This window comes from Schistocerca gregaria, chromosome 3, assembly GCF_023897955.1.
Source record: "Schistocerca gregaria isolate iqSchGreg1 chromosome 3, iqSchGreg1.2, whole genome shotgun sequence".
NCBI classification, from domain to species: Eukaryota; Metazoa; Arthropoda; class Insecta; order Orthoptera; family Acrididae; genus Schistocerca; species Schistocerca gregaria.
Window position 1 is genome coordinate 919,169,809 of NC_064922.1, and position 24,463 is coordinate 919,194,271.

The following is a 24,463-nucleotide window of genomic DNA, read 5'->3' on the forward strand; positions in this document are numbered from 1 at the left end:
GATGTACACTGTGCTTCTTACACTGTATTTATGAACAACCGGCACGTCAGCTGTGGCGTACACTTTTCTAGTTAAAGAGCATGTGAGACATGTGAAGTTCTCACAATAGATATTTTTCCACTGTTAAGATGCTAAGTGATCGAAACCGGTTGTGAATAAATATGTTGTAAGACAGCACAGTGTGTATCAAGCATTTCTCCAAGTAGCAGAAATGAGATTAAAAATAAACATAACAAGAAAATTTAAGACCACATAGCAGAAGAAAACAGAGAATTTATCAAATAACGATCAGTTTGGCTATAGGAAAGATAAAGGTACCAGAGAGGTAGTTCCGACGTTGCATTTAATAGTGGATGGAAAACTTAACAAAAATGAAGACACGTCCATAGGATCTGTCAGCCTATAAAAGAGTTTGATAATGCAAAACTGTGCAAATTTTTGAAATTCCCAGAAATATGGGTATAAGCCACAGAGTAATAGTGTAGAGTTATAGAGTAATATTAATAGTAGATGTACAAGAACCACGAGAGAACAGTAAGAATGGAAGACCAAGAACAAAGTTCTCGGATTAAATAGGGTGTAAGACAGGAATGAAAGATTTCATTCCTATTCTTCAATTAATACATCCAAGAAGCTATGACGGAAACTAAAGAAAGTTTCAGCACCGGTATCAGAAATCAGGATGAAAGAATATCAATGACAGATTCACTGGCAGTGTCGTTATTCTCAATAAAAGTACAGAAGGTTTACAGAACCTGTTAAATTGCATGTACAGCCTGATGATCGCGGAATGTGGATGGAAAGTAAACCAAAGAAAGACGAAAATAATGAAATGTAGCTGAAGTGAGATTAACAACGTACTTAAGATCAAAATTAGAGACCATGAAGTGAAGGAGTCCTGCTACCTTCCGAGCAAAATAAGACATGATAGATGAAGCAAGGTGGACATCAAAAGCACAGGTAAAGGGATCACTCCTGGCCAAAACAAGTGTACTAGTATCAAATATCGGTTTTAATTTGGGGAATAAATTTCTGAAAATACATGTTTAAGCACGTCAGTGTACGGACGAAACTCTTGGGCTATGGGTACACCGGAAAAGAAATATTATCTAAGCAGTGGAATGAGGTGTTAAAGAAGGATTTTGAAAATTAAGTGAAGTGGTAAGGTGAAAATGAGGAGGTGGCCTGTAGAATCGCCGTCGAAAGCGTTGTGTGGAAAACATAGTAGAATATTGAGAGGTTGTAACAATGGAAAATTGTACTGAAATGCAGGAGTATCTGCAACGAATTGACACATGGTGCAGGGAATGGCAATTGAATCTCAATGTATACAAGGGTAATGTGCTGCGAATACACAGAAAGAAAGATCCTTTATCAACTAGCTGCAATATAGCAGGTCAGCAACTGGAAGCAGTTAATTCCACAAATTATCTGTGAGTAGGCATCAGGAGTGATTTAAAATGGAATAACCATATAAAGTTAATTGTCGGTAAGGCAGATGCAAGACTGAGATTCATTGGAAGAATCCTAAGGAAATGCAGTCAGAAAACAAAGGAAGTAGGTTATAGTACACTTGTTCGCCACTACTTGAATACTGCTCACTGGTGTGGGATCCATACCAGATAGAGTTGATAGAAGAGATAGAGAGGAACCAACGGAGAGCAGCGCGCTTCATTAAAGGATCATTCAAAGCCCTAGTCTCCATCGACCCATCCCGATTTACATTTTCCATTGTTTCTCTAAATGTCTGGATGGTTCCTGCTATAAGAACACAAACAACTACATATCCCATATCTGTAAGCCTAGACCTGTTTGATGTAAATGATGTACATATGATTTATGTTTTATTTATTCTGAAATTGTAACACCACGTCATGTCCAGTATCCTTCTAAAAGTGATCTTCTGATGCATAAATCTACACTGCTATTATTATGGTTACGATAACTATTACTTCTATGTCTAATATGAATTTTCGGGAGATTGAGCTCGCTTACGATAGACAAATAACTTTTCATATTTCGTTTTATTCGTCTCGAGATATCTCTTTGTTGTTGTTATTTTTTGGGAACATTTTCATTGTTGCAATTCTTTTTGGTGCCTTTCCTGTCTTGAAAGCGACGTAAAGAAGTGTCCTCGGAATCGCTAGGAGAGAGAGCAAAACAATCAAACGAACCAAGGACTCTAGTAATGTGGAAGACATAGATATGAACAGTCGTTCTAACTCGAAAAATCAACTGTTGGTCCTTGTTTGCATAGAACGGTATGGGATTGTGGATCTACCTTGATGGAAAACACATTTGTTCAATTTCTTGTCCAAATATTTCAGCTAAAATATCGCCATCATCATTGGATTTCTTCATTCTAATACATACAAAATTAGTATCGTACAAAACATTACAAAAATGTTATGTGTGTATGTTTGGTTCCAGATACTGTATTGTGTGAATATCTTTACATGAATAGTTTTATAATACATTTGTACTTTTGAGCCAATGCATGGTTTACATGTCTGTAGCCGTTTTATCGACATGTATTCTATGTTTGTTTCTTTTTTTCGATACACAGCAGTTCCACATTTACTCTACATGATGGTTATGTCAAACATTATCAAAACTTCTCACTGTCTAAAATTTTACAACAGTAATGTACTTGTTAAACAGTGTACTATGTTAAAGGGCATACTTCAGATCCTGTCATACTAACTTACAAGCATGCCATTGCTATAGAAGTGCATAATGTAAGTAGACTTATATTATTGTAATATATGTACAGTTATTTTTTTGTCTGTTCCTCTGTGTCAGGTATCTTTGATAATCGGTTTTAAATCCGAAAACCATGTTTGACAAATAAAACATTTCTACTGCAGCTCTTGGTGTATAGAAAATGTCTTTTGTTAAATGTCTGAAAACTGTGGAGCACCAAGCATTCAAGATTTTAAACACATTAGACTTCAACCTAGATCTAAAGAGAGAAATCGTGGCAGAGGAAATGGAACAAATAATCAGAAAGAACAAACAATTCGTTTATATAAATACACAAACATCTGATGATTGAACCATAAACAGTATATACAAAAAACTGAAACAATAAAATGAACAACCAATCTAACCAATGACCTGACACAAAAATATCAAAGGAACCTGATGACACTCTTAAAAACCATCACACATACTCTCACACAAAAAGCAGACAAAAAAGAATGGTACAAAATAATCCCAAGGCTCCAATTTTAACAAGCCCTACAAAGACCTACAAACATAATATTCCAGACAGATCAGTTGTTGACTTTAGAAAAGCTCTACCTTATTGACTATGGAGACAGATGCACAGAAAACATGCGCATAAACAACATAAGCCTCAAAAAAAGGAGACATAATAGTGGAACACAAGAACACACATATCCCCCTAACATTAACACTGGTATCTTTTGATATTACATCCATGTACTCACATGTACCCACAGAAGAAACTATGAACACCATAGAAAAACAAATGAAAGTCAAGAAACTCCCAGATATACAAGTAAATGAAAGATTATCCATCATAAACCTAATCACAGAACAAAATTATTTCACTTTTAACAACCATTTCTATTTGCAACGAAAGGGGCTATTTATGGGGTCCTCCACCAGTGGCATAGCCAACTTTTTACTGGTTACATAGAAAACAGTATCCAATAACATTGTGAAACAAGAAGGGTATAAAATAATAAACTGGTAGTGATATATGGATGACAGTCTCACAGATGAAACAAAGTAGAAGAGGTACACAGTAACATCAGCACAGAGAAATACACTTTGCTATGGGAATTGTAGGAAACATGAAACTAAATTTCCTGAACCTTACAATAGTAAGAATGAACAACCAACATGAATTTTCCATCAACAGAAAAAACAAACGCTATTATCCCTAGCTCACCCATCCACTTGACAGCTCGTAAGTATGCCTGATTCACACACATGCTCCACAGAATAGATAGAACACCTCTTAAACCTGTAAACTACACTCACAGACTAAATGTAATCAAACCAGCTTTGTTGAAATACAAATCAGACACCATAAACAAGCTCAACAACACCAAAAACTAACATTTGAAGAAAACTGTTACTTACGAAAGGCTATAGTGGAAGACAAAAAAGTAATTCGAGCTTTCAAACATTCTCGCGATACATCTCGTAACATATGTGAACAGTCAGGTAGCGTAATGTTTTCATTTACTTCCAAGACGTTCAGTTATGTGTTTCTAGAACAACTACAAGACGACCAACGAACGTGAGTACACGACAGACTATGCTACAATCTAATGGTGACCAAAACTGTGTCCACAACATTACCGCAGTTTCCCCCAGCATAATGCAGACGTATGTAAGTTCACATTTTCGTATTTGTTAATAATAGTTTTTTTATATATCCAATATTTTCGAGAAAAGACCCTGCTGATGTTGTGATCCACAGTCTGAAGACTGATGTGATGCAGCTGTCCATAGTTGTCTGACTACTTCATCCCTGCATAACTACTGCAGCATGCATGCATTGGAACCTGCTTACTGTAGCCAAACATTGCATTCCATAGCTTCTCTGTGGCTGGTCTCAGTACCTCTTCCCACTGTTTATCCTATCCACTCACCTTAGCTTCATCATCCTTCTGTAATACAGCAATTGACAAACTTGTCTGTATTTACAGGGTGTCCAGAAAAGGACTCCTTGATTTCAAAATTAAATATCTCGAAAACAAAGACCGTTAGAGGAATGCACTAAACGGTATGTTTATTGTGAAAGCTGTAAGAAGTTTATACAGCAGTTTGAAATAATAGTTACAAAAGCTGCTAACAGATGGCACTGTAATCTCCATACGTAATGCCTAGTACAAATAGTGATCCGAAGCCCAGAGCGGTCAGTTCCAGTATTGAAACGTGAAAGGAGGTTAGCGTACGGAAGGAAGAGATTAAAACCATGTACTCCATTGAACAACGCGTTTTTCTGGTGTTAGAGTACCACAGGTTAGAAGAAAGTCCTAAGGCACAATGCGAAGTTTTCAAGCACGATTTAATGTTCCAAAAGGACCTGATGCGAAAACCATTCGAACGCTTTTCGCAAAATTTCAACGAACAGGCAGCGTAACTGATGATCTAGTGGGGCATGTTGGCCGCAAGCAAACCGCGGTTACGCCTGAATATATCGCCAGTTTCTGAATTATTCAGCGAAATCCAATGTCATCCGTCCGTAGAATTGCATCTGAGACTGGTTTGAAGCGTTCCAGCACGCAGAAAATACTGAGAAAGAGCCTACACATGTTTCCATTCAAAATTCAAACGCACCAGGCTATACCCATACGAGCTGTGCAACAAAGGGTTGCCTTTGCTAATCAGATGCTCACAATGATTGATAGTGAAGGATTTGATGTTGGCTGCATATGGTTTACAGATGAAGCACACTTCCACCTGAATGGATACGTGAATAAGCAGAACTAGCGATTTTGGGGTTCCGAAAAGCCATATTGGTGTGAAGCGAAACCCCTGTATTCTCCTAAAGTCACTGTGTGGGCTGCAGTATGCAGCAGAGGCATTATTGGCCCTTTTTTTTATTCGGTCACTGGTGCACGTTACGTTGCAATTTTGGAACAACTTGTCGCCACACAGCAAGCGTTATAGGATAGACCAGGTACTAAATGGTTTATGCAAGATGAAGCCCGACCACATCGGACCGAACAGGTGTTTCGCTTTCTTGAGGAATACTTCGGCAATCGAGTCATTGCTTTGGAATATCCCAAATTTATTGGTGCAGGCATGGATTGGCCTCCATATTCGCCGCATTTGACTACCTGTGATTTTGGGGCACAGTGAAAGACATGGTCTACCTGAAGCATCCCGCCACGCTGGACGAGCTTGAATCGGCGATCTCTGTGGCATGTGGATCCATTTCGGTTGAGACATTACGAAATGTGATGGCGAATTTCATTCTTCTTTTGCGCCACCTCTGTAGTGCAAATGGTGAACATTTTGAAAACATTGTGATGTGATTGTTTGCAAAGATTGTTTTCATACCATTATTTCACTCATGTATGCTGCTGTGAGCTGTACAGCGTACAGCGCCATCTGTTAGCAGCTTTCGTGACTATTATTTCAAACTGCTGTATAAACTTCTTAGAGTTTTCACAATAAACATACCGTTTACTGCATTCCTCTATCGATCTTTGTTTTCGAGATATTTAATTTTGAAATCTGGCAGCCCTTTTCTGGACACCCTGTACCACTTAAGGCTACATCTCTAACAAGTACTTTCAGAAAAGACTTGTGAAGACATGATTTCATTTTCGATGGTAACATATTTTTCTTTCTTAAATATCCTCCTTTCTATTGCTGGTCATCATGTCATGTACTATCTACTCTTGTCATTTTAGTTATTTTACTGTTCAGTAGCAAAATTCTGTTCCTATCTTTAGTGCCTCATTTCCTACATTTTTTCCTTCAGTGTCACCTGATTTAATTGGACTATACCGCACCACCATTTTTCAATTTTATTGAGACTCATCTTAAACCCCTTTCCAAATACTGTCTGTTCCATTCAGTTAGTGAAGTTCTTTGCCATCCCTGCCAGAATTAAAAAGTCTTCGCCAAATTTGAATTTTTTACTTCTGCTACCTCAACCATAATCCCTCTTACGTCTCCTTTAGTTCCTGCAGATTGTACAGACTGAAAGCATGAAAGACAACTACAACACCGACCTACTCACTTCGCAGTGACTGCCTATCTTCGACGTCTCTCGACACTTATAGGCCGTAGAGTTAATAGCGCCTTTTGGGCTCCTGCGTTCCCCCAGCTTGGCTTCTGTCAGGGTTTCCCATCTTTTGCAGATAATAAGTGTTAGCATTTTGTGACCATGACTTACTAATCTGATTCTTCAGTGAATTAACTCTTTTCAGCAACTGTATTCTTTGGCACTGAGATAATTACTGTCTTCTTGAAAGCTGAGATTATTTGTCCTGTCTCAAACATCCTGCATATACTGCGTGGGACAGTTGTCACAGGTGGTTCTCTCAAATATTTTTATGATTATTTTTTATGATTATTAGGTGATTTTATACGATTAAGGTCTGTCAGTGCTGTGTCATCTTCATCGACTTCCTGTTCCCTTTCCTTAATAATGCCTTCACGTTTCTTTCCTTTATACAGTCCTACCATATACACCTTTCACGTTTGAACCATCCTTTCTTTGCTTCTCATAGGGGATGTTAACGTTCATACACCTGCTTTTCTTTTCTCCACAAGTTTCTTTGTTTTCCAATACGTTTGCCTAGGTGTTTCTCAGTCCATGTTCTCCTACTATTTTCATGTCCTCTTGTTTTCTTGGTTTCGAATTCAGATGCACCAGCACAATTAATTTTTCCATTTCCCTCAACACCCTGATAAATCCCGTTGTCTCATAGTATATTTTTCAATCTTTCATCATCTTCCAAACCACTAGGCATATGCATTTGTACTGTTGTGGTGGGTCTTGGTTTTGTATTTGGCCCAGCTGTGACGATGTACTTATTATGCTGTTCATAGCAGTTTATCCCACATTTCTGATTACCTCTCAGAATAATGCAAAATAATTCGCTCTCACACCACAGTGCTTTTCAAAACAAATGCTCTATAAATATCGCATAAATATGTATTTAAGGATTTTAAAGGCCTTTACCTGACAGTGAACTTTATTTTTATAAACTGTCTGCGCCTTCACTCTTATATGTCTACATCTGCAATACACTTCTAACACTGGTAAAAAGTCGTTTCTTATTACAGATGGTGAAGACAAAAGTAATAACAGTTGAAAACGCTGAAGCTTTACGCAACCAAACTGCAAGAGAACTGATGAAGGTGAGTGTACTGTTTGGTTACTGTGCAATGGAACACAGTTTATAGCCTCTTAAATTCTTTAAAAATGCTACTATTATAGCTCCTCTCATTAAACTGTTACGGGGAAAGACATTTTAAATATTTCTAGATGTTGGTAAGATTGGTATCTAAACATTTTGTATATGTAAGTAACAGCATTGTGTGTAAAGCCAATATTTACATTTTATTCACTCAAATACTTAGACGTAGGTCGAGAATATGTACATACGAGGGCGTGCTGAAGAATAATGCCTCAGAGTTTCTCATATGAAAATCCTCAAAGCTTTTTAAATAAAACAGATGTTACTAACATCTTTATTTTGCAAATCTACATAGTTGCAGCCATCTGCCACTAGAGAGCTCCGAATTGTAGTGTGTAACATGGCGGTATGTAACGTAGCCATGTCGGTACACGGGAAACAGCGTGTTGTAATCGAGTTTCGAACTGGAAGAGTTCGTCCACACATGGAGCAGCCAGCCTCACTTAATCAGGACAAAGCTGCACCAAACACGAGCGATGCGACATTTGAAATATTCTGACGCCTTAGGTTCACTGTTATCGGCCATCCTCCACATACTGCCGATCTGATCCATCCGATTTTCATCTGGTTCCGAAAGTTAAAGAACACCTTCGAGGAATTTACTGTGATAGAGATGAAGCGGTGTAAGCAGAGGTCAGCTTGTGGCTTCCTCAACAAAGTCAAAATTCTACAGCGTCAGTATTAACAAATTGGTCTCTCGGTGGGAGATGTGTGTTCATCTCCAGAGTGATGTCTTGAGAAATAAATACGTCGACATGAAGAATAAGGACTTAAAATGTTGATACCGTTTAAAAAGCTTTAAGAGTTTTCACATAAAAAGTTCGGAGTTATTACGTTTCATCATGTCTTCGTGTATTTTGTGAACTAAGCGTAGAAACGAATGTGGTAGTTCTACTTTAAAGTAAGAAATCTGCCAGTTTTTGACGTTCGTATCCAAATTCACTCACAACAACAACTCACGCTTTGACGACGAAAGCTAAGAACCGGTGCGAAGGTTGGGGGTACAGGTCACTCGGTGCGCAGCCAATATGTAACTCACCAACATTAGTCAGTACTCAGGTAGCAGCAGGCCGTACACGTGTCTACCACTTTCCCACTGCTGTTAGTGGTACCCCTGTACTATGTAACGCATCCATTTATGGGATCTTCATTAGTTGAAATCATAATGGCTGATGATTTCTACAAACGCTTCGAATAACATTTTAAAACAACTATTAACTGAAGATGCCTCAACGCTGTACATTGCTCCAGTAACGTTGAGCATACATACTTCGACGTAAAAGATAAGAGAGTCCACACATCACTGAGAGACTGTTTGCGTGGCACTAAAGTGCGTAATTTCCTTTACCTTGAACTGTGTCTCTTCGACGTGACAAGTTTCATCAGAAACGGCCAATACAACGGCAGAGGTCACGCGGCTTCAATGGAAACCACCCACTTGCTTTGATCAGTTGGAGGAAGGGATAGAGTGCGAAAAAAAGGATCCTTCTGTGAAATTCTTCACCAGTAATAGAATACATTAATAAGTTCACGTAAGTGTCAGATCTCATGTTCAACATTTTATGGTAGAGCATAAGAACGCTCATCCGCAATCGCTGAGCTGTTCAATTTTGACAAAACTTGTCACAGCCTAAAAGATACAGTTCATACTCTAAAACCTATAGTGCACTAATACGCCACGAAAAATAGTTCCTCATTTCCGTTAGTGGTTTAATTTTTTTCATATCTCGTATGGTCTTTTTGGATAATGCATCCATGTCCCTACAACTCACATGGAACGTAAACCGACACAGAACTTAGTTGAAAATTTAATCACTTTGCACCTACATCTGCCCAGTCATCACTCACTACACCAGTTTACTTGAATGAGATGATGTTAATTGTAGCTACAATTTTTAGTGTATTGTATTCAATCTGGTAACGTGTGGTATAGCTCTGTCGATCAGGGTCGTCACCTTGTGAAAGCTATTAACGTCATTATCTGAGCACTGCTGGTGCCATTCAGTCCTGTGATTCAGGACTGGCGCTAGTATCTTTGCGGAAACACTTCTCCTTCGAAAGTACAAGCAAGGAGAAAAAATTATAATGTAACGTCTTAAGCTGTGTGAAGTACAATTACTACAGGAACTGCAGAGTAGGACTGAACAATATTGTATCAGACATTGTACATAGTTCAAGTACCAAAATGTATCCTGTAGGCTGTCTTTGTGCTTAAACATGTTTCTGCACCTGTGAAACAAAATTCGCATTTTTGTTATAAAGTAAACACCAACAAAATTAAAATAAAGACAATCAGGGTGTACTGTGGAAAGATATTGGCAATGAGGCCGTAAAAGTTGTAGAAAAGTTTTGCTAAGCCCGTGGTAAAATGACTAAGTTTACTTGCAAATGCTGAGAAACAAGGTGGCGATCTTTAAATACTCAACTTCCAGCCAAGATCGCATTTGTAAAACCTTAACTCATGATGACAGGTTTTGGTAAAACAGAATTACCATCATGTGATCTGTGAATAATGCACATAAAGTGTGAATCGTATTAAACTGTGCAAAATAGCGTACAATGTCAAATATAATACACAGAGTGAATTATTATTACACATATCTCGATAAAACAGTACCCAATTCGAGCTGTAAGGTACTCCACATCTCAATTAGCTAGATTGTTGACATAAGCTTCTTTAACATGTGGAAGTTAAAACCAGTATTTACAATATGTTTCGCAAGTGCAACTGTCCCATTTTACAAGTCACGGAGTAAATCCTAAATACAAGAGCACTTCTGAACTGACTCATGGCGGAAGTTACTACAGAATGTGTTGACATTTATTGCGCTGAAGGTCGCTTGTGTGTTCATGTCATTGTCATCTGTAAATATAAATTGTAATTTTAATAAAAAAAGTAGAATATGGTACACAAATATAGACATTTTAAAGCTGATCAAAGTTAAAATATTTTCTACACACAGGAAAAATAGTGTAATCATGTAGGTGTAAAACAATAAGTCAAAAAGACAGAATGTCGTTAGGAGGGCAACCTAAGTCCTGTTTGAAAATGCTATCAACGTACAATATCAGATGAAAGACAAAATAATGACACAGTAATATTTATTGACAATTTGCTTGCACAGCAGAAACATAAAAGACGACGAGATTGCACAGTATAGAGCTTCATATGTAGCTGTTTATGTAGATGACAAACAGCAATCCTTCATTAAGTAAATTCAGCATCACTATCTTCGCTATATACATGTAATGGTGAACGAATTGTAGGAGGTCATCTGTGCGAAAAACATGATTTGTAGCCGGAAGATTACATACGATTTTGGACCCTCAACAATCGTTACAAAGGGAAAACACTTAAATATCAAAACTAAGGTAATAATAAGGCAGCAGCGAGAAAGAAAATTCACCCAGATGTTAAAGGATTTAGATAAAACTGGACTATAATCATAAGTATGAGGTGTAATAACTCGATATAGCACTTGTGGTTATAAGCATGGACAAAGTATATGATGCAGGGATATAAAAGTCACAGCAAAACGATTAGTCCATGCATAATCCAGATTAAGGAAGGTAAAACAAAGTGAGGTTCAGCTCTTCGATAATGTGAAACGCCCAGTATACAATGCAATCCTGGGCGTCTGTGTGTGGTGACACCTACAAATCAAAAGGGCCGCTAAGAAGGCTACAGCATTTAATTACAGTTTTTAAAAAAATTATTTGTGAATCCTAAGAAAAGGAGCTAAAACGAAAAAAATTGCAGTTACATTACGTTATGAAATATTTAAAAGATCTAACCAAAAGCAGTCATTGTAAAGGATTTACAAGTGTGTTCTTTGATGAGAAATTGTCTTCCCTCAAGTTAATTAAATGATGATAGTAAAAATAAACAACATATAAAATGGATAACTGCAATAGCAAAAAAGAAGGGTATGTTAACTATGAATATAAATTTAAGTATTGTTAAGTCTTTTTGGAATGTAGTTGTCTCGTGTTCAGTCTAAAATGAATGTGAAACACTGACGATATATAGTACAGACAAAAACAGTATAGCTTTCGAAATGTTATGCTACACCAGAATGCTGAATATAAGGTAGGTAGATCGAATACTCAGTAAACAGCTGTTAAATCGAGTTGGAGGCTAATAATTAGATGATTAACTGTTAGAGAAAATAGTTGAGAATTTTATTTTATCATGTATTCAACACTAAGATTAATTATAGTTCTATAGTTTAAGCAAGTTTTTATTGCACAAATTGACATAAAAAACAGTTAACATACTAGGAAACGTTCTGAGACTAGAAGAAATAGTTACTTTGGTACTGGATGGAAGCATGGATAGTAAAATTTGTAGAGCAAGACCAAAGCTCAGCTACAGTAACCTGCTTTACATGGATATAGGCTGCAGTAATTATACATAGATGTAGATACTTGCACAGTATAGAGTAGTATGGAGGGTTGTAGTAAACAAATCTACAGAGAAAAAACCGCAACAACTATGCAAGAATTTATCAGTCTTCTGAGAAACAGTTTAGGGAAATATAAATAAGTATCACTGAAACATAATCATGTGATATGGACACTGTGCCATTTCTCTCCGGAATATATGTTCATTATCTATCATTATTACTGGGATGGCATATAGTGGCCACATGAACCAGATTTACGACTAGTTTAAAAGTGTTCTAAAGATAAACAAAAAATGAAATACATTATATTGCAGTAAGAGGAAGTCGAAAACAAGGCAATACGATAATATTTACAATTACAATATGTAACAATTACAACCTTCTAGAAAACTGTACAAAAGCATTAAGATACACCAGATACCCTCAGGTAGTCAAATAAGGAATACAACGTATGTTACAGAATTAGTTTTTCCTGCACTTGTAACAGTTTCACAGGCCTTGATTTGGTACTTTTCAAAGAAAGAAATCTACCACACAGGATCCTTCACAGGAATAATCAACGATTAAATTTAACCATCAATAAGTGCTTATCGATGACTCAGTGGCATGTGTAATGATTAGATATTGAAAACATTACATTGTCAATTTTTGAAGGTCTTTGATGAGAGAATAGTGATAAGGTGTCGGTATATAAATTAAACGTCATTGGTTCGATACAGGTCACCCCCTAGAATTTTAATCTGTCACATATTACTTCTTACACCTATGACAATGTTCGTTAATTTGAAAAATACAGAGCTGCACCGTGATCCTGCATTAAATTGTAGGTCTCTCTCTAACGACTGGGTTAGTCAATTCAAAGGTAGGAGCAAGGCAATAACATTTCACATACAGTAAGACCTTGCTAGAAAAGCAATATTGTGTTCAAAACTATCTTCCACTTGATGGTAGCTTCACCTGAAGCTTTCAGATGAGAGAATGTATAGTGAAGATTTACTAGTAGTACATAAGTAAATATGTAGTCCTTTGATATCACATTTGACTTACAGAAACACTAAATAACAGCACAGTATATTGGGGGGATGGTACATAAAACGTATTGCGGTTCAGTCTCGTCGCTTCAACAGATTTCAGCTTTGCAAACGCAATAAATTAAAACAGATTCTAATACCGTATCATTGTTTAATAACAGATTTTATGTCTTTGTTTTTTTTTAACAGGTTCTCCAGGAAAAGACAGATGTTAACCAACTAAAAGGTTCATGTGACTGTGTAAATGGAACACTGTGACTTCAGATAAAATTAATGTCATGTAATGTCATACCATGCACTACTTCAGCAAACAAAAAAGACAAAATATAAAATGTAAAGAAGTTAGCACATCCTTGCAAGTTAGAAAAAAATAGCATTATAGACTGAGAGTGTCAGTCGTTTTCTACATTTCTCAAATGTTGCTACCGATCAATTGCAAATCAATTTTTTTAGTTGTGATATGCTTTTAATAAAATACCTTTCTCACAACTGGCATTTCTTTACTCTCTCACCAAGTTTATTGACAATGAATACGTTTATTAACTGCTGCTGCACCATCTACAAACGCAGAATGATGGAAATATCCTTTTAACACAGGGCCTAAACAATAAAAGTAAAAATTTCACTTCACTCAAATTTCCATGTCCAAACAGGAATTTTTCATTGCTGGATAAAATCTATTTGTTTTTGGTGAAAGTATCCATCGCCATTTCAGTGTCTCATATGTTACCACGCTCACGGTCAGGTCAAACGTAGAGTGATGTGTTGATTACCATTTGTCAATCAGTACTATTGTTTTGCACTATGAAGACACTAAGAACAGCATGTTAAACAAAAATACAATCATCCTTTATGTACCACCTGTTTATGTAGCCACTTCAACAAAGATATTCACTTTCAGCTACCACCAACACAATCTGACAATAGCTCTAAATCATTTATGAACTATTAAGTCGGTACTCGCCGCAACAAACATATTTAAAAACAGAAAATGCACAGTACTAACGTACCACAATTAAATTTATTTTATATTCCATTGTCAACCGACTTTTAGCTTTCTATTTGGCGTCATCGAAAGAGTGGAGTGCCAAACAAGGTTCATACCTCGTAATGCAACCACAAGAAAAGATATTCGCTGCAAGCCGCATTGACGAAAGAGCTACACAGCGTAGACACATCCATAAACATTTTGCTACGTCGCCACAAAGGATGTTCTGCTCACAGCCGAGCACAGCCCACGATCACCGATTAAGACGACAGCGACGTCTTCTAGTAGGCCAGCTGTGTGATCCGTGTTATCAGTCAGAACACTACGTGAAAATTATTGTTAAATATACTCTGAGTGAGAGACTTTTAATTTGTCTGTATCAAGTGGTACATTAATGTTCAGAGACAATAGTGAATATTCATCACACTCCTGTGGAAATGGACTTTACAAAGGTAAGTAAATCTTCTTATCTATGTTGTAATAAAGTAAACTAATATTTTATGTGTTATGTCGGTCTCCTCCCAGAGCAAAGAAAAGAGCCCGCCGTTGTACTGACGAGCGTATTTTCGCCATGTTCAGTATTCTAGGTCAGTGTCAGACTACTTAATACTGAACAGACAATCCAACATAAGCGAGAGCTTCTACCCGTACCTGTAATTCTATTTCTAAAGATATGTGAGATTTAAAAATGTTACATGTATGAAAAAACACAAATTTCGAATGCTTCGTTCGACATGTCTACAAAAAATGAAATATAGTGTAATAATATACTGAATTATTTAGATTCTAAAGCCTGTAAAAACAATGTTTACTGACTAAATGATGGTGAGCTACACATTTCTAAACAATACACAAACTGATATTGAAATATACCCAAATACTAGAGAGATAATACGTATGTGATATTAAATGGCAAAACAGCTCAATGTGTGAATACTGTCATCGACTAGCAAGGTATATGGAGAAAAATTCGGAGGTTGACAAACGAAATGAGCCGGGAAAAGAGACAGTGACAGAGTGGAGAAAGAAGACAACGCAGTATGGGTGGTGCATACAGATAATTTACAACAAGCATACTATCTTATTGGGAGACCATTACTATGAGCAATATCTTTGATTGTTTTCAATTTACTTTGAAAATCTGATTTGGTTTGTGTTACAGAAGGTTATAGTCGTACCCTGATTGATAACGAAAGAGAAGACAGAGGATAACAGCACTTCTGTATGCTCCTGAGAAGCTGCGAAATCACACCAATAACAAATGGATCCCCAAGTTATATGTGGACAGGACTTCACAGGGACTTGGCTAGCAAACTAAAATCTGGCTAATACGCACCAGGTTTCTACACAAGAGTACTGTTTCCCACATTCTTTTCAACAGTAATTACCAGATTCCATCTTTAGAACAGATTGGAGTAGGATTTCCTGCAAATTGTGTGGAAGAGTACATGTGGGTCAGTCAGGTAAGGCTATAACTCCTAGACCAAATGAACATGAAATAATTTTAAAAATGAGTGATTCTGGCTATGCTAAGAATGCTCTGAATGAATGTCATTATTATGGTACTAAAAGTGATGTTCACCAAACATCATATAAAGGCAGAAAACATTACTGGATATCCTGGTTATCAATAAACATAAATCACAGAATGCTGGCTTAATCCTTAAGGATCAAATACAGTTCCATGATTCACCCTCGTTGAAGTACAAGCAGAGAATTAAAATTTTCCTCTCCTTATGATGATATGTGTGTTATAAATTGTGTAACTGTTCCCCACTTCCTACACTGCATATACCATAGTAGTCTGTGTCAGTACTCTCTTCATATATTGTTTTGCCCTTTATTTTTAAATACTTATAACCTTTTGTACAATTTAATGTAAGATTTATTGATACATACCTTCTTTGTGTATATTTCAAGTTTGTGTACAGCTTAGACATTTGACTAATATCTGTGTATTTTAGTTGTTAATGTTTTAACTCATATTAACTGGGTCACCAGCTTAACTGTAACAGATTCACCATGTGAGACAGGTTAATTATTTAAATAAAAATCACAGATCTCTCGGACTGTCTCAAATATCCAATATCCTTTTATAGGATCGCAAAAATATGGGGACATCAACGTCGAAAGACCGACAACAAATAAAACTAGAAAACACTTCTCCCGTTCACTTAATTCTGTGACATACTACGGCGCACATTGGAAATACTACGTTAACGTGAAATACCTCAAAGAGGAAGAAAGTTCAACAATAAGGAGAACATGCCAGTGTAAGTCAAAAATGAAGCTCGCTTGCTTATCTCGTCTCCATATCTTCACACACTTTGAAGCGTAAAGGCTAGCTTAGCCTCAGGAAAACCCAAAGAGCTCCAGTCTCCCCTGGTGTCTAATTACATTAACAGAAAACCGTGTGTTCAAATGGCTCTAAGTACTATGTGACTTAACATCTGAAGTTATCAGTCCCCTAGACTTAGAACTACTTAAACCTAACTAACCTAAGGATATCACAAACATCCATGCCCGAGGCAGGATTCGAATCTGCGACCACAGCAGCAGCGTGGTTCCGGACTGAAGCGCCTAGAACCGCTCGACCACGGCGGCCAGCAAACTGTGTGTCCTCTTATCTTCTACCGAACATAATTCCATGATTCCATCTGTCAATTAGGCCCCATAAATAAACCATCACATTTCCACTTTTCGGTGTCAGACTGGAGGCCTTCACCTGGCAAATCCCCGCAGACAATAAAAACAAATATGTCCTGGACTGAAACCAAAAAAAAGAGGGGAAGACTAAATTAATAAATGCGAGACAATAACATTGCAATAAATGCATAAAAATAACCGGTCTTTACCTCTGACATCCCATAGTCTCTTTCGTCCGCTTTTCTTTCATGTGACTTTGTTCCGCATCTACTCCAGGTCAACATGGATACTACTGGATTTACGTTGTTGATGGAAGGGCTGGCCAGACGCCTTCCTATCACGGCCCCTCCCCCCCCTCCCCCCTTCCAGGAGGAATATCTTAACGCAAACTGTCTGCATGTAGTAGTGCTCATGTGAAAGAGAGCGACCGTTTTCCAAATTTTTGCAGATCGTGTAACTGCGACAGTACTAAATTGCCAGCCTGGTATTCACGTATTCGGATGTGGAAAACCGCCTAAAAACCACATCCAGACTGCCTCTAACATCGATCTTCGTCGTTAATTGGTCAGGAGAACTTGATCCAGTGTCAGTACACCTGCCTACATCCGGAAGCGGCATGCTAGCACCCGCGGCTATCTGGGCAGGTCTACAGACCGTTTCCTCCAGAATTTATTTTTAAATTCCTTGAAAGCCCCCGCGGTCTTTGTAACATATAGCATGTGTATGTGTGAATGCCAAATGTTATCTCCACAATGGAATTGTCATGGAGCGAAAATTCTTTATTTAAAAAAAGCATGTAGAATGCAAAAAATGTATAAATATGAAGTACACAGTACCAGAGTCTCTTACATGTAATTTCGAGATTGGCGGAACATACTGTTTATTTAGACTGCACACAACCCCCCCCCCCCCCCCCACCACCTCCCTTTAGCAGCTGGACACTAATTGGCTGACACTTATTAATGGTGAGAAAGAGAAGATCTACACCCTAACTGACACTTTCAGAAGACACTCAGTTGGAGGCAAATAGAACTCAATATATTTACTGTGAGTGTTTCCCTATACACCATAATGGAGTGCGCATATCACCTATTGAAGTATGGAGAGCAGTTGTATTGCTCGGATGATCTGCTCGCTGGGTGCTGGCTGCTGTGCAGATGATGTACGTGGCATACGTACGGTTCTCAAAGGAGTCAAAACTCTGTTTGCTCACTAGCAGGAACAGAAATTCGGCTCAGGTATTCTTCCATAAAGAAGCACTTCATTCTGTGTCAGACTCCGCAGAGAGCTAAAGAATTGTAACCTGAATAACAACTTTGTCACAGAGAAACGACTTCACATGCTTCTTGTGTTGAAAGCAACGCTTCACAAAATTAAACCACCAGATTTTTCTCTGTGGTCAAATGAGTCTCTCGGTGAATCCCTAGAGGGAACTGTCTTCAATCAATACCAGCCTCTGCTAACTCCGGCAGGGAAGGGACCTTGATCAAACCCGGAGGGAAGTGTTTTCTCAACGTCGTACCCCACTCCCTTCTGGACACGCAATGTCTACATTTGCTCTCAGGCGGCGAATCCCAGCGCCTTTTACAAAACCCTCTGTATGGGTCATGAATCTGTCAGCCAATAAGCTGAAGCTCATACTCATTTCAGAAGAGTTTCTGGAAGTTTTAATTTTCTCTGCTACATCCTTAGCACTCGGCACAACAAAACGCGTCTCCGCGTTCCGAAGGGAACCATGTGCCCCTGCACTTTCGATGAGAAAATGCCCCGAAGGTCAGCTCACGACTATTGTTTGCGACGCCACGCATTACATCACACTGCCTGGATGTAATTTCACCTTGATCGGCCCTCAATGCTCTTTCTCCATATGTGTTATTCTACAATTTTTTCTGTCCCACCACAGAACAAACTCCTGTCCCCTCTGTCCATGCTACAGGGGTTCTGCGGTCTCCAGAATTGTAAACCGCTGCCTCCACACCGTGCTCTCTCTATGGCCAAAAAATATCTACCCCTGAAGAAAACGTCTCTCTTCCGAGCCCATCTTTATCCGACAGTGGTTTTAGAGGAATGCTTGGTCCACTTCGTCATTTCTGTCAGTCCTCAGCCCTAATTAACTCCCAGACATGCAGTTCAACAAAAATGGTTAATACGTGGCACTAGTCAGCATCAGCTAATGAAATGATTAATAATCCGACTGTGCATCATAAATATTCATCTAATTTAACTAAAAATCTAAAAGAATATTAAACGTATGGTGGCATATTCTTGCCACCTTACACTCATTACGTAAATATATAAAAAATAAATAAACACCAGAAATTACCCTAATGTCAAACTTCTCCCACTCAGACGACACCACGAAAAGGACTGTAACGCGTAGCGGAATGACAAGCTTAGCCTGCCGCCTTTATTCAGTAATCGCCTGGCAAGAAAACTGCAAACATATGCGCAGTTTTGACACGCACGCGGGTGGAAGCCGCAAGGCGTCGTCTCCCCTCCAAAGCCTCTATTATATGTCTAAACAGCTGTCGAACCAGTCTTGGATGAAAACCCATACTGTAAGGCCGGAGAGAAAGCAGACGTTTGCAAAATGTGTACGTGCTTTCTGATGGCAGAGATGATGACACAATCACAGGACACGGGACATCAACACTTAATAGACGAGACGCACCTAGCCAAGAAAGGGGATACATTCTGAGAATAACTTTCTTGGCAGCTGTGCGTGGTCTTCATACAATGAAACTGTGGGCAGTACAGAACAGCTAAGATAATTGGTGATAAATGATTTGGCACTCTCGAGTGTGGAGACTTTCAACTGGAGAAACCAGAGCAGGGACATCGGTGAGAACCTTGGCTTCTGAGCATCACTGTCGCTAGCGCTGGACATCCAACTATGGGTGCAGTCGTTATTGTACACATATTAACATTTTTTGCAAGGAATTATTATTTCGTACAAATCTTTGTTAACAAACGCAAGTAACTATCTTAAATGCTGTGTAAATAATTTTTGACTGGTAAATTGTAAATTGATGAGCCTATGCAGCACAAAATGGCGGCCAAAATACATTTCTAAGGACTATGCAGCTAAATGATTCGCACGATTGAAGGTGAATTACAGACCTTGAATCAAAATGAAACATATGTTCATTATCAGAATTAAATTCTCTATAGCTAAAACACGAAAATCAAATTTCCTGATGTGAATTTCAAAAAGACGGCCATTTAAAAACGTTGAAACTGAAAATCGACCTATTTTATTGCCTCTAAATGTAAATAAATAACAAATATTATTAAAAAAAAATTTTTTGATTACTCCAAAATAAAAGTTTGTATTTTATTAAATCCAAAATGGTATTAAATTTTATAGAGCATTTTTTTAATCGTGTGAACCATTTGAACAGTGGTTGTCTTGGGAAATACGCATTTGAAGTTTTGACTTAGGTTTTTGTGTATATAACTATAAAATTTTGCAACTTACAATTAATCCGCTATTTCTGGGCATTTATGTAAATATCTCTTCTTCGAAGCTCTCATTTTCTAAGGCTCGAGTCTTACTAGCAGCAGTTCTAGCCTTGACGGTGCTCTGGAACGAGCACCGTTCCGAACGCTTCAAGTGTTTCTCGGCCCTTTTCGTGACGAATGAGCAAGTCGTGCGTTCGATAATGGCATCCACGACTTTCATGTTACACAGGACACCTTTAAATCCGTCGTTAAAATGGCGCATGCCCGATTCTCAGCTACTCGGAAGTCTTTTACATTCGAAAAAACGTCTTGTGGTGCATAATTCCGAAATAATTATTCATTGTTGTTCCGCGTGTAAGCTCCAAAGCATCCCTCCATCAAATTTTCAGGTAAATGTTTGTACACATGAACAATAGCTTGAGTAATTTAACTTCTGAGTGGTAGCCCATGGTCAAAAGTGTTCAGTGTCTCTTTCATCTCAGCTTGCTTCCACGTATACGAATTTTCAGAACGGTAATCGTGTTGCGGATTGTGTTTCGTTGAACTCCTGTGATAAAGTGTCTCCACGACTGCCCTTTCATCTCAGTTTTGTCGGAAAAATGTATTTGCGACATATGGTGGGCAAGTACAACACCCATATCGATATCCTCTTCGGCCTAAAAATTTACAGAGAAAGAGGTACTGAGTTGCAAACGGCCCAAGCTCCCGGTACGGCTGCAGTGGGCGTACGTGAACTTCCATTGAAACGTGATTATTAAAGAATAATTTCAAGACAAAAGCATGGTGAACACATATTCTTAAGACTATAAGGAGCCAGAATACCCCAAGAAATTGTTTTTAAAACCTCGAGACAGGGAAACCCCCTTAAGGCACGCACCGCTCTCCACACAGACGCCGCCGTGATATGCCATCACCTGACTGCACTACACATTCAGCCACGTCACCAAGAGCCCGACTGTCGCACGGTAACTGCAGCGCAGCACACCCACAATGTCCTCCTGGCAGTGCCTTTTATCTTTTAGCAACCAAGATTTAAAAAAATAAAAACTGGAAACGGAACTGACACTTTTATGTTGCTGCTGGGCACATTATTATTTTATTTCATTGGTATAAATGGAAAAGAGGTCAAGTATTTTCTGTTTACTGTAGATTCTTTGGCAGGCATGTTGTATCAGTGTTCGACCTGGGCGGTGTCATCAGACTCGTTCTAGAAGAACTCACTACTTGCACAATGCGCGAGTTAACGGTGTGTGTGTGTGTGTGTGTGTGTGTGTGTGTGTGTGTGTGTGTTTACCAAACTGTAAATAAATCTGCTTCTAGTTCAGACTTTCCATATGTGAGTCGTGGGTCACGTGCCCATAATTTTGTTTAACTTATTGTTGTAACCCTGTATTAATGCCGCGCAGTCAGAATATTCCAGAACATCAGCAGACCACCGATATGAGTGACTACTGTTAACAGTACGAGCTTTTTTTATACTAACGACGCCGGTTACGCGAGTGGAGTGAGACTGGTACCCAGCTTGCGTGTGGTTAGAATTGCTTTCACGCTTGTAGGAGGAATTTTGATATTAAACTAGTTAAAGTGCGATATCATGTCCTAACCAGTGTTCTTCAGGAAAATAATTCAGATATTACATATTATTTATTTTTTGGTGTCGTTTTTGTCAACAATAAATTTTATTGAAGTTCATTATTTCATAAATCAACAAGACTAAGAGAAAATTGTGTTCACCATTCAAGTAGCAACCTTTAATAGTTATTATCCAGACCCGTAACTTTCAATTAATCCTACAATGCTGTAACTATGCACACCAGCGGTAACATTATACTGGGGAGCTGTATACCTCACTTATCAAAATAATTAAAATCGCTATTCCAATTGTATAAATTTATGTTTTATAGCTATGAAATTATTGTCAACACTCCAGTCGTTACTAAAAATTCACTCAGTAATTTATACATAAATAGAATATAACATTTTTGACACTTAACCTTCGACTTTTTGTCGGCCTTCCTGGGTAAAACACAACAGCGTCCTGCCTAGCAGTACTCCAACATTCCCCTTTGTTCTCATTATTATTTGAACACAAGAAGTTTTATATCGCTAAAAATGTTCATAAAAAGTAAAAGTGCAAAGAAATACTTATAATAACACTATACAAGATTACGTTATGTCCCAACAACATCGCTAGTGAGAAACATAATCAGTCAAACAAATTCGCACCTGCTACAGGGTATGTCTGTATCAGCCAAAATATTACATGGAATCTAAAATTACAAAGCGATACAACGACTTAGATTTATTTATAGTAAAAATAAATGGAGATACAGTATCCCACGAAAGTACTTCCTGTTCAACACTGATTAGCATGTAAACAGAAATTTTGAATAACTGATATCAGCAGTGGTTCTGGTCACAAGAAAATTGTTAGCTAGGCGAGCGGCAAAAGGCAAACTGGCGTCGCTTCAGCGCAATCTCCGATGCAACCCATGGCTTCACAGCAGCACACGGTGTGTTTCAGCAGAATTTACACCAGTGCTATGCGTAGAGGCGGATCGGGTGAGTAGAAGAATCAGTTTAATAAGCCACAGCTGCAAAACACTAACGCGAATTCTTTACAGACGGATGGAAAAACTAGTAGAAGCCGGCCTCGGGGAAGATCAGTTTGGATTCCGTAGAAATGTTGGAACACGTGAGGCAATACTGACCCTACGACTTATCTTAGAAGCTAGATTAAGGAAGGGCAAACCTACGCTTCTAGCATTTGTAGACTTAGAGAAAGCTTTTCACAATGTTGACTGGAATACTCTCTTTCAAATTCTGAAGGTGGCAGGGGTAAAATACAGGGAGCGAAAGGCTATTTACAATTTGTACACAAACCAGATGGCAGTTATAAGAGTCGAGGGACATGAAAGGGAAGCAGTGGTTGGGAAGGGGGTGAGACAGGGTTGTAGCCTCTCCTCGATGTTATTCAATCTGTATATTGAGCAAGCAGTGAAGGAAACAAAATAAAAGTTCGGAGTAGGTATTAAAATCCATGGAGAAGAAATAAAAACTTTGAGGTTCGCCGATGACATTGTAATTCTGTCAGAGACAGCAAAGGACTTGGAAGAGCACTTGAACGGAATGGATAGTGTCTTGAAAGGAGGATATAAGATGAACATCAACAAGAGCAAAACGAGGATAATGGAATGTAGTCGAATTAAGTCGGGTAATGCTGAAGGAATTAGATTTGGTAATGAGACACTTAAAGTAGGAAAGTAGTTTTGCTATTTGGGGAGCAAAATAACTGATGATGGTCGAAGTAGAGAGGATATAAAATGTAGACTGGCAATGGCAAGGAAACCGTTTCTGAAGAAGATAAATTTGTTAACATCGGGTATAGATGTAAGGATCAGGAAGACATTTCTGAAAGTATTTTTATGGAGTGTAGCCATGTATGGAAGTGAAACATGGACGATAAATAGTTTGGACAAGAAGAGAATAGAAGCTTTTGAAATGTGGTGCTACAGAAGAATGCTGAAGATTAGATGGGTAGATCACATAACTAATGAGGAAGTGTTGAATAGGATTGGGGAGAAGAGACGTTTGTGGCACAACTTGACCAGAAGATGGGATCGGTTGGTAGGACATGTTCTGAGGCATCAAGGGGTCACAAATTTAGCATTGGAGGGCAGCGTGGAGGGTAAAAATCGTAGAGGGAGACCAAGAGATGAATACAGTAAGCAGATTCAGAAGGATGTAGGTTGCAGTAGGTACTGGGAGATGAAGCAGATTGCACAGGATAGAGTAGCATGGAGAGCTGCATCAAACCAGTCTCAGGACTGAAGACCACAACAACAACAATGGATTGGACGTTCCTAAAAAAGGAAATAGGGTAATCCGCTGAATTATAGGCCCATATCACTACCGTCGATTTGCAGTAGGGTTTTGGAACATATACTGTGTTCGAACATTATGAATTACCCCGAGGAAAACGATTTATTGACTCGTAGTCAGAACGGATTC

The 24,463-nt window shown here is 38.3% G+C and overlaps 1 protein-coding gene across 1 annotated transcript in view; it reads left to right on the forward strand.

The window, feature by feature from the left end:
- LOC126356126 (uncharacterized) overlaps nucleotides 1-13,780 on the forward strand; it is a 39,283-nt gene extending 25,503 nt beyond the window's left edge. Inside the window, exons 2-3 of the mRNA XM_050006834.1 lie at nucleotides 7,786-7,860; nucleotides 13,546-13,780. Of these exons, the coding sequence (XP_049862791.1) occupies nucleotides 7,786-7,860; nucleotides 13,546-13,614 (144 nt within the window). The 3' untranslated portion in view covers nucleotides 13,615-13,780. The remainder of the gene's footprint in view (nucleotides 1-7,785; nucleotides 7,861-13,545) is intronic.
- Nucleotides 13,781-24,463: the final 10,683 nt, after the last annotated feature.